The following is a 12271-nucleotide window of genomic DNA, read 5'->3' as shown; positions in this document are numbered from 1 at the left end:
TACTGCATGCATTCATTTATAAAACCTTCACCCTTTTCGATTTTGTTCCTCCTTTGATACTCCCATTTATCACACTGATAGGACTCTCTCTCCATTTCCCAACCCCCTGCCAAGATATTCTCTGTCGCTGTTTTCTGTGAAGAGGACATTATGTTACAGAGTAACACACACAAATGCTGTAGGAACTCTGTAGGTCAGGTAGCATTTATGGAAAGGAATAAAGAATTGCTCTTTCTGGCCGAGGCTCTTCATCAGAACTGGAAAGGAAGGAGAGGGGAAGGAGTACAAGTTAGAAGGTGATAGGTGAAGTCAACTGAGGGGGAAAGGGATGAAATGAGGTGGGGGAGTGATAAGTGGAAAAGGGAAAGAGCTGAAGAAGAATGAATCTGGTAAGACAGGAGAGTGGACCATGGGAGAAAGGAAAGGAGGAGGGGCACTAGAGGTAATGGTCTTTTAGTCTGAACTAGTATCAGGTGCTGCTCCTTCAACCTGAGTGTGGCATCACCTTGGCCACGAACCAATGTATCAGAATGGGAATGGGAATTGGAATTAAAATAGCTGGCTGCTGAGAAATCCTGCTTATGAAGATGCTCGACAAAGCAGACCCCCAACCTACGTGTAGAGGAAGTTTCACCAGGAGCACCAGATAGAGTAGGTGACCCCGAAAGACAGTCAGGTGAAGCATTGCCTCACCTGAAAGGACCATTTCGGGCCCTGAAAGGAGATAAGGGAGGAAGTGAATGGACAGGTGTTGCACTTCTTCCACTTGCAGGGATAAGCGCCAGGAGGGAGATCAGTGCAGAAGGAATTAATTAGGAACTTAATTGTGTATTAAGTTGCACGTAGAATTGGATGAAGTGAATATGATTCGTAATGACAACATGCTTCAAAATTAAATATAGTTAACTGTTTCTTTCTCTATGTGAAAAATTATGTAGTAATGACATAATTTATGATAAAAATAATCTGTGGAGTTTTTTTAAAACAGGCCCAATTGCCAGAAATATGATAATTATTATCATTTGTTCAACAGTATAAATATTTAAACTTTCAACAATTCACAGCACAGGTTGATATTCTCACTGTATGGGACACATCTTGTAGTCACTATTTAAGCCAAGTCCATATTTATTTAATTTACACATTACCTACAGGTTAACCCACCACTGTGTTAACGGCCACTTGATTTGGATTTCATCCTTACAGAGTTCACAAATCATTACCCAGAAATCTGAGATATGAAATTAAATACACTCTTGCAGAATTTATGTGAGAGAAAGTAAATCATTCATTTTTTTTCAATTTGCATTATGGAAACTTATGATACTGACCACTTTCATGAAAGAAAACTCTCATAAGGGAATTGCTTGTACATTCACTTCAAGCTACTTCCAGTGGGCAACAGGAAATTCAACCAGTGATCAGCTCTAATCTATTAATTGCTCAGCAAATGGTCAGCATTTATTCCCCATCTCTAATTTCCCTTGTAAAGATATTGCAAGTGGCCTTTTTGGACCAAAGTAGTTATTCTAGTAAAAGTACTCCTACTGCAATATTAGTTAGGGTGTCTGTGAATTTAAACCCACCAGTGATGTGGAACTTCAGTGGGGAAGTAATTAATTATGTGTTTAATTGTGTATTCAGTTACACCTAGAATCATATGAAGTGAATATGATTCTTAATGACAAAATTCTTCAAAGCTAAATATACATATTTAACATTGTTTCTTGCTACATACGATGAGGGAATGGGAATATATTGCCAAGTCAGGAAGCTATGTCCTTTTGAAAATCTAAGTGTCAATGTTGGGACATTGAAACAAAAATAGAAAATGCTGGGAGAACACAGAATGTCGGGCAGCATCTGTGGAAAGAGAAACAATCAATGGTTTGTTCTGGGAAAGCGGAGCCTGCATGTGATAGTGTTCCAGAGTGCCTGAAATCCTTGTTCCTCGGAGTGAGAGGTTGCAGGCTTGGGGGACTGTGTGGGAATGGTCTAGGCCAGTAACTGAGTGTGTATTGTAGACTGTATCCACTGCAGCTACAATGGATTGTGGTACAGGGAATGAATGTTTAGGATGGGGTATTGATCAAGCAGGCTGCTTTGTTCAGAATTGTTCCTTAATCATTGGGTTGTTGGAACTGTAAATGATGGGTCTGCTGTTGCAGTAATTGAAGAAAATACAATGTTTTAGAATTTGAAATCTTACAAATGTTTACTATTTCAAGTTCTGCAAATTAATATTTTGTTGAATGCAGAAAGTACTGAAATATTTACAAGGTTTTGGCATTGTGTTAAGTAGTCATTCAGCACAGAAATAGGCCATTCAGCCCACAGTGTCTGCAATGATCAGTAAGCATTCTACTGCACTAATTTTTTCCTTTCACATCTTCAAGACCCTGCCGATTTCTCCTGCCTCCCATTTACACTATGGTAGTTTACAATTAACGTGTGATCTTATCAACCAGAACATCTTTGGGAAGTGAAAGGAAACCTGAGCATCTGAGAAACCCATGTGGAAGTGGAAATTCCACACAGATGGTACCAGAGTTCAGCATCACTGGATATTTGAGACAGTAGCTCGAATCGCTGTGTAGCTGTGTTCCTTTGAGTAAAGGACATTTCAACATTTCTTTGTATTAGGAGCCCGATTCTGCAATTAGTAGAACATTGAAATCTTAATCATTTTGATTATAATTATTGTCTGGAATTCTTGCACATTGTTGAACTTGATAGAAAATTTTATGTAAAGAATGATGGGAGATTAAACTAATTACTGGCAACAAGTATAATAAGTACAGTCTGTAGAAATCTTTTATGCTTCTTGACATGGAAAATGAAGAGGCCAAAAGAATTCTAAATCTGAATTTTCAAATGATCTGGAGTATGTCTATCATTCAGTGGTTCAGACTCAAGCTACCTTCTACAGCAGGTAAATACCTATGACATGCTTTTTATCAAAGTGTGCATTATTGTGCCTCTAAATAAATTATGCTGGCATAAAATTGACAACAGTTATTCCAGAGAAATGGTGTACAAATCTGGAGGTGATAGAGTCTGGTTTTGTAATTTGCTACAACAAAATGGCAGGAACATTTTTTAAAGGTAGTTAAACTTTGAAGAATGCTGCAATTAAAGCAATGCCATAAGAAGGAAAAGTCTTATTTAAAATAATCTCCTCACTCAAGTTATTTTAGGAAACGAGCCCAAAAGAATAGAAGTGATCAACAATTGTTTTTAAATTACTTACAATAAAATTGCTTGAGCTACCTCTCTCAAGATGAAATCTGGTTAATTCTCAGTGAACAGTAATATCAACTGGAAGCTCAGTGATTTTGTTGTGATGGAAAACCTCACCAGGGAGGCTTAAAAATATACTGTGAGTGTAAGTACTGCTGCAGCAGACAAATCTGAAAGTATATTCTCAAGTTAACAGTTCTTTTATTAGGTTTATTATCTTTCATTTAGCATAGTTTGAGTAAAACATAGTTTTCCAGCACCTCCTGGAAATGGTTTTGTGGACACCAAATTGTACTACTTGGATATCTAAGAAAGGATGCCCAAAGGAGGTTCATGAGAACAATCCCAGAAATGGAAGGTTTAATATATGAGGAGCGTTTGATAGCTCTGGGCCAGTACTTGCCTGAGTTTAGAAGAATTCGGGGGGGGGGAGGGGGAGGGTATGGCATCTCATTAAAACCTATCGAATATTGAAAAGCCTAGGTGGAGTGGATATAGGGAGAATGATTAATGGGGAGTCTAGAACCAGAGGGCACAGCCTCAGAATATAAGGACATTCCTTTAGGACAGAGATGGCGAGTAATTTCTTTAGCCAGAGGGTGGTGAATCTGTGGAATTCGTTGTCACACAGGTCTGTAGAGGGCAAGTCATTGGGTATATTTAAAGCATAGGTTGATAGGTTCTTGATTAGTTAGATTGTCAAGGTTTATGGTGAGGGAGGAAGGCAGAAAATTGGGGTTGAGAAGGATAATAAATCAGCCACAATAAAATGGTGGGGCAGTATTAGGCTGAATGGCCTAATTCTGCTCCTGTCTTCTAGTCTTATGGTTTTAATGGAAAATTACATTGGAATATTTTTGTATTCTGATAAACTATTGAAAATATATGTGGTAGTAACACGATGTTCAAAAAGATTGTTTTTTGTTGCTATGGAAATACAAAGCTTTCGGTGTTAATGGTATAATTTTACAGGTGTTAAGAGTAACGCTGAAGACATTATGAAGCCCTTTTGTTTAAGACACATCCAGCATTTTGGAGGCCAATTTCATGCAACTATATTATGTAGATTGAATACCTCTATGCAAACTTCAGAGAAGTTGTATTGCCTGGTGAAAACCTTACCAGCAGATTAAAAACTTACTCCTTTACTCTAGGTAACACCTCCCACCTTTTTAACATTGATGTTTCTTGTGGGAGATTTCATTTATCTCTTTAAAAAACTCTAAAACCATTTTAAATGGTCTGATGGTGACTAAAATCCTCAATTAGTTACAGATAATATGTTTTATTTGGTAATTCAAATCAAGATTGATTTTGTCTACACAGATATATTGAGAACTCAAATCAAACTTTATTTACCCTTTAACACTATTTCAATTCTAAAATAAAAGGAATGGAAAAACTGTTATTCTTAGTATTTTTCCCAAGGACCAATATAGCTTTGACGTAGAGAAACAGTGTGGAAATTTAACAACACATATTGTTTTTGGTGATTTTACTTCATTTATTGCAATGAAAATCCATTGATTTTTCTCACCACTTCCCACCTTGAAAAATGATCCGATATGAACACTACTGTAATTTTTACTCTGTTGGAATGTAAATTATGTTTGATAGTCATGTCCTGGACATGCACTGTTTATCGCATTATTAGTTTGTTTATGATTCTGTAAAACTGTTTTCCTTGCAATTTCTATGAACTTTATAAATAACTCCATGCTTTACTGCATTGCTGCAGTCCAACGCACAAAAATACGTGGATACCGATTTTTACACTATGTTCTTTCTCTTCAGTCAGGTGGTCAATATTTTCTAGATTCATACTCATTGTAATATCGCTGTAGTTTGATATTTTGTTTCTCTAATCTTTTATATGTTCGTTCCCCACCCTTTCATGCAGTTAATTAGGACTCAGTTGGACCAGCCACTTGCTTCCCATTCTGAAATGCTGTTGCTGCAGGAGAAGAGTGTGAGCCAGGACTTGGCACCCCTGCAGGCCGAAATGGACACCTCATACAGCGTTCTGAGAGAGAGGTCAAGGAACAGCAGAGCACATTCACGTTCCTCAATTTATTCTCTTCATGTCAGTTCAACCACGGAATCCTTGCGAGCAGTGCAGAATGGTTTCTACAGCACATTTAGATAACAGCTTGGAAGTCTATTTCAATACATGCCTGAGTTAAGTAAACATCTCTTGTTGAATGGCAGTCATGAGCAATGCTGTATATTCAGGTGATCACCAATGTATTGTGCATATCATTATTATTTGGTTTTAATTTTTTATTTTGCATATAACTGTATTTTAAATGCAAAAAACACATTTAGAGTAGTTTTGCTTAGGTTTAAAATCAATAAGTCATTTTAGTCTCTATCTATCAAAGTTTTTATACATGTCTGTTTTAAATTGGGATACAGCACTTTAATAGGATCGCTAAAGCTATTTGAAGTGTATACCAATGATTCCTGTCATTTCATGGCAGCACTGTCATGGTTCACTGAGCCCCCTCTTCGCTCTTGTCAACCAAACTGAAGACAAGCATTTAGTTGCAAACTTTAAGCAGGTTATGCAGAGTGGAGAGGATGTGACTAGTTCTTCTCATCACAATAATGTCATTCCTGGTCAGTGTGAGATTGCCTCTCTTTGAGTTACATGATGATAGCATTGTGCAGCTGTAGGTACTGAGTTAACAGCTGGATCTGGTCCCTGCAGGCCCCCAGCATCAACCTTTCACCAGAAAGGTGAAACAAATATGCTTGGAGGACTAAAGATGACACGTATGTGGTGCACAAGGCGAATGCCTGAATCAGTGTCATTATTGCAACTAATCCAATTACTATGCTTTCAAATACTTAAAGTAATTTCTTTGGCCTTGGTGCAAAAGTGAAACAGGATTCTTAAACTGGACTACTGCAGTTAAAATCGTCTCACTGACCACAAGCCCTGTTGTAGCACTCCCAGATTTCACTGCCAGCCTGTTACCAAGTGCAATGTTTCACAGCAGAACAACCTGGTGTCATTCCCTCCATCCTGTATTACAACGTGCCCTTTTTACTCAAGCAATGGAGTATGCCTCCTATTCCCCCTCGACTGAGGGGAAACATACTGAAACGCAAATTTATACATGAGAGCAAACAAAAAGGTGAATGGAGTAAATCAAGTAAGAAGAATGTAATATTTTTGAAATCCCTAGGTTGATTAACCTTTTTTCCATCAAACGATACCACCTGCAAAAAAAAGGTCCAGTGTTAGAACACGAGCAGTTGCCCTGCATTTTCTGCTTTGTAGCACACAGAAGGAAAAAGCGCACGTCAGGCCAAGATGTCAGTGTGTTGACAGCAAGCCCCTGTGACATTTCAGCTCGAAAGAGCAAATGTCTTGCAACCAACTGGTCAAATATCAAATAATAGGTCAGGCAGGAAGAAGCTGAGTGGTAACCACGAGCCGATTTCTGGTAATATATTTGACAAGCTTTTAGGTGCCTGTAATTTATGAAGTGATATTCAGTTGGTCACCTTGTGCCTTGCCTAATGTTCTCAATAAGTTATTTAATACTAACTAAAGCTTTTAGCCCTCAGATGTAAGCAGTATTTTTACCAAATGTTTGAGGAGGAATTTGCATCAGTCAAAATGGAATTCTGTGCCAATTTTTAAAAACTTGTTTACAAACTCTTTAAATAGATGTGGAGTGAAATTATGCTTTTGAAATTATAATAATAAATTCAATTTGCACTCAGTAGGACTATTTTTATCATTCCCCTTAACATCTGCATATTACAATATCATGAAAGTTATTAAAATAATCTGAAACTTATTTATGCACAATATTTAAACATCCAAAAAACTCATTTGATCCACAAAACAGCAATAACCTCCCTGAAACATTGAGTTTACTAATTGTGTAATTTCAGATGCAAGATAAATTTCAAGCTTGCCTTCACAGTTCACTGGATATACGGTGGAAACAGGTAGAAATTGGCAACAACAAGGTCTGAAAATTGTTTCACTCCAGAGACATTTTCAAAATCAACCACTTTACAAGGAGGTCACAGTAAAAATAAACTCACTTTCTGCAGACATCTGCAGTAAATGTTGATGACAACCTCTAGTTAGCTTAAGCTAGGGACACATTTACTCTCTACAAGTGTAGGGATAACAGTGGATCAAAATTTGACCATTTGATGTAGTACCCCTGGTGAACATTGATTTGTGAGAAAGAACTGTGGGATCCTATGAACCCTGAAGTGATACAATGAGTATTGTTTCCAGCTTCTTCTCTGGCATCTGCTGGAGAGCATAAAAGTAGCACTTTCCTTGTTGAATAGCCTTATCCAAATTCCCTGGACTGACTAAGATACCAGAGAGCAAAGGGACTGATAAATTACCAACAGTTCAGAAAATTCCTGCCTTGGGCTGCGAAAGCTCCCGAATAAATTATAACAATTGGGTAATTTTGAAATGGATGCTCAGCATTTGGTATATCAGCAGCTCGCTCACTCTGTCAGCAAAGCCACTTTTCGGTTTTAAGCTTTGTTAGCACTGAGCTGCAGGCATTAAACAGGAACCCGATGCAACTTATTTATTTTCTGCAATGGAATACTGGACACCTATAGCTACAGACTGTTGAGAGGAAAAGTTAGGGGCTGGGTTGTAAAGGTGGTGTGGAATGAGAATAGACTAGCAGTAAGCCAGAAGATTGTTGGGAATGGAGGTTAACTGTAAAGGCACATTGAAAATCACCTTTCTAAACATAAAGAATAGTATATTTCTTAGACTTGTTCCATCTCATTTGATCATGGCTTTAGGCCATGCTGATGGTCTGAAATCTGGCTATTTACAGGAGGCATCTCAACGCACTGGAGAGATATGACTAACATTGTTTCTGTGAAATCCTCCAAAGCTACTAGCAAGAAAAGAGAATCAACATAACAATTCTCTTGCAACGTCCCCAGCATTGTGACCCTAATTACATTTCATCAGTCCTTAAGGACTGGCCACATCATTCACATGCACAACACCCGACACGCTCTGTCACGGCAAAGGATTACCAGGAAGAAAAAAGAAATGATCTGAGTATGCTCTCAAAGACTCCCTAAGAAGTGTAATATTGCCACTGAATCATGGAGATTTATGGCTCATGATCACTGAAGGCAGAGAGGGAATAATCTAGATCAGGGGTGGGCAAACTTTTTGACTTGTGGGCCACAAAGGGTTCTAAAATTTGACAGGGGGGCCGGACCAGGAGCAGATGGACAGAGTGTTTTGGTAATACACCTCATAAGAGAAAATAAAATATCATGGGATATGAAGAAAACATGTGCTTTAATTTCAATCGAAAATGAACAAATGCATTACAACAAAATATCTGTCTTTGAAGTCCCATGGTATTTAGCTATTTATTGAAATGACTTTTAAAACACTGAAAATTAAATGAATAAAATACAGCTTTTTTAATAGTAACAGTTATTATTTTAAAGCACTGAAAATTCTGTTATCCTTCAAGATTTTATCATCATCACTCTCCTTCTGCCTGTCTTTATTTCAAAAACGTTAGGTACTTCAAAAACGGTACTTGTCCTGCTCCTTATTATTCAATTGTCCCCTGTGCCAACAAACTCAACAACGACCAGCATAAGGACAGAACAGTGACAGCGCGCCAGTATGCGGAGCACGTTATTTGATCTGGAGCGCATTTTTTATTTTGAGAACGTACATGCACCTGCGCACTACTCATGTCCATCACTTAACAGAAATGACATGTAACATGTAAGGCTTATTGAAAAAATATTTTCAAATGCATTTTTTACATAACACAACGAAGAAACTTATTTTTAATTTCAGTGGGAACAGTGTTGTTGGTCTCCCTTTTCAGCCAGCGCATCAAAGTCTGGATTTAGTTTTGTTGTGGCGATTCTCAGGATGGATCTGAGGTGTTGGTCAGTTAACTTGAATCTGTGGCTGGCTTTGTTGATGTTCATGATGCTGAACGCCTGTTCACACAAATAGGTCGAGCCGAACAAAGAGTAAAGCGCAAATGTGGAGTAATACTCTGCACCTCAACAAAGGTCAACATGTAGCGGTTTTGGTAATGTGCTACATGCAGCGCTAAAATTACGACATGGAGTCGGTAACTGCAGTCGAAGAAAAAAACTTTATTCGAAATCCCCAGCCTCACTTTTAAGCCTCCCTCAACCTGCCCCCCGTGGTGCAGAGGCTCCAAAGCTCTGTGCTTGCAAACCCCCGTAGGCTATCTCCCTTAGCCAGAACGCTGGCTAATTGTGAGCCGGTTCGGATGTGCCAGGAAATGGGTCGCCACAAATGTATATAGAGTGCGTCTAGGTATGATGCTGTCTCACTATTAAAAACATTGTAATATTGTATTGGGTGGGTTTGCAAGGTTCCCTTGTGTTTAACTAGCTTAGCTATTGCTGGTTCTCAGGAACATGCAATCTAGACTTTATTATCTCTTGGGATTGAGAATATCTTGCATCCACTCCGGTTTTATGGTTTTGAGGTCACTAATGAGGCAAATGCTGGACCTGCAGAATTTGCCACAGTTAGGGAAAGGGATGCTTGATGGGGTGGGTGTGTGGGCAGTTGTGTTCTGATCCTTCTTTCATTGAAGCAGAGCTTCTTGCACTACAAACTAACAGTCTTATGGTTCTGAGTACCGTTACGTACCCTGTGGGTATCTTGTGACTGTCACCTGACCATGATGTAATTGAGGCTCTGCTGAGCATGATGTAATGGTCTTGTGATAGTGGAGTGATATAATTTTCCTGCCAGTGGGAGGTCATGTAATGGCCTCTTTCAACAGGTATAAAAGGAGCACGCATCACTGTGACACAAGTCAGTTCGTGGTTTAAGTCGTCAGTGACTCCATTCTGCTGTGTATTTGATTTCATGACGCAGTTTCGTTTTAAAGTGGAGTTTTAATTTCTACTGTAAGAATCATTGTGCCGGCAGTTCTGAAAATTGCTGCCAGTTAAAGTCCAGTCGGAGAGTGAAGAATTATCGAAGTTCAGGAAGCTGAAGGATCGAGAGAAGTTGGTGCTATCGGCGGTAAAACAGGTTTGACTTCATTTGATCCTCATTCGGAGGGAATTAGAAACCTGCACCCATGATAGTCCCTGCCGGAACAGCAGAGAGGACTGGGGCAGTGAGTTATTCGCCAAGAGGCGAACCAAGAGGTCAGTTCATTTAAGCCGTTTCAATTTCTTCATCGTAAATCCTTTGGGCAAGGCATATTTCGGCTGGGATCAGCAGTAACGCTACGTTGGAAGAGAATTTATCACTTCAAGGGAAGTTTCTCCTAACTGACTGTATAAATCACTTGGACTTTTTACATTATCAGTCTAAGAACTGTTTTTGCATTATCACTATAGGAACTGTTTGAGCTGCCGTATAGCAGCCGACTTCCGGTTAAGTTAGTCGTTTGTTTACTTTTGGGTTTTTTTGAGCAGTGTTTAATAAAAGTATTATTTGTTTATAAAAAAAACCTGTCTCAATTCTATATTCATTGTTGCTGAATCATAATAGTACCATCTAAATCAGGCATGGGCAAACTACGGCCCGGGGGCCATATGCGGCCCGTTAAGCTTTTTAATCCAGCCCGCAGAACTTGATGAAATTATATTAATAAACCTTGTTAACGTTTTTTCCCCGCAATTCTGGCATTTTCCCAATAGTAGAAGAACGCTTAGGAGATAGTGATCATAATATGATAAAATTCACCCTACAGTTTGAGAAGGAGAAGATAAAGTCAGGTGTATCAGTGTTACAGTGGAGTAAAGGGAATTACAGAGGTATGAGAGAGAAGCTGGCCAGAGTTGATTGGAAAGGGACACTAGCAGGAGTGATGCTAGAACAGCAATGCCTGAGCATCTAGGAGCAATTCAGAAGGTGCAAGATTAATACATCCTAAAGATAAAGGAGTATTCTAACGGGAGGATATTGCAATCATGGCTAAAAAGGGGAGTCAAAGACAGCATAAAAGCATATAAAATACCAAAAGTTATTGGGAACTCAAAAGATTGGGAAGCTTGTAAAAACAACAGAAGGCAATTTAAAAAGCCATAAGGAGAAAAAAGATGAAAATTGAAGGTATAAAAGATACAAGAAGTTTTCAGATATATAAAGAATAAAGAAAAAAGAGAGGTGAGAGTGCACCACTGGGAAATGATGCTGAAAAATAGTAATGGGGGACAAAGAAATGGTGGATGAACTTAATAAGTATTTCGCTTCAGTCTTCACTATGGAAGAAACTAGCAGTATGCCAGAAATTCGAGAGTGTAAGGGAGCAGAAGTGAGTGTGGTTGCTATGAGTAAGGAGAAGGTGTTTGAGAAACTGGAAGCTCTGAATGTTGATAGGTCACATGGACCAGGGTTCTGAAAGAGGTAGCTGAGGAGATTGTGGAGGCATCAGTAATGATCCTTCCATTTTTTCTATCTTTTTTTATTGATTTAAAAAAAAAGAATAGATACAAATCAGAGGCGAAGTTATATCAAATACATAATGCAATAAACGTACAAAACAACGAAAGGGATGTATACTGTCAGAGTCATGTCAATGTTATATTGGACCATTGTGTATAAACAAAGAGCCACAACTCCTCTTGGCAATTCATACAAAAAAAAGACAGGAAATTTTCAAGTAATGATCTTTCAAGAGTCAATAGATTCTGGAATGGTTCCAGGGGACTGGAAAATTGCAAATGTCACTCCACTCTTAAAGAAGGGATGGAGGTGGAAGAAAGGAAATTATTGGCCAGTTAGCCTGATTTCAGTGGTTATGAGGGATGAAGCTTGGGGTACTTGGCACATGATAAAATAGGTCAAAGTCAGCATGGTTTCCTTAAGGGAAAATCATGTGTGACAAATCTGTTGGAATCCTTTGAGGAAATAACAAGCAGGAGAAACAAAGGAAAGTCAGTGGATGTAGAGTATTTAGATTCTCAAAAGACCTTTGACAAGATGCTGCACATGAGGCTGCTTAACACGAAAACAGCCTGTGGTAATACAGGAAAGATACTA

At 38.6% G+C, this 12271-nt stretch overlaps 1 protein-coding gene across 1 annotated transcript in view; it reads left to right on the top strand.

The window, feature by feature from the left end:
• LOC132396875 (coiled-coil domain-containing protein 171-like) overlaps positions 1 to 6887 on the top strand; it is a 449415-nt gene extending 442528 nt beyond the window's left edge. Inside the window, exon 25 of the mRNA XM_059974899.1 lies at positions 5141 to 6887. Within this exon, the coding sequence (XP_059830882.1) occupies positions 5141 to 5386 (246 nt within the window). The 3' untranslated portion in view covers positions 5387 to 6887. The remainder of the gene's footprint in view (positions 1 to 5140) is intronic.
• Positions 6888 to 12271: the final 5384 nt, after the last annotated feature.

Source organism: Hypanus sabinus, chromosome 7, assembly GCF_030144855.1.
Source record: "Hypanus sabinus isolate sHypSab1 chromosome 7, sHypSab1.hap1, whole genome shotgun sequence".
Taxonomy (NCBI): domain Eukaryota; kingdom Metazoa; phylum Chordata; class Chondrichthyes; order Myliobatiformes; family Dasyatidae; genus Hypanus; species Hypanus sabinus.
This window is presented reverse-complemented; position numbering and strand designations above follow the sequence as displayed.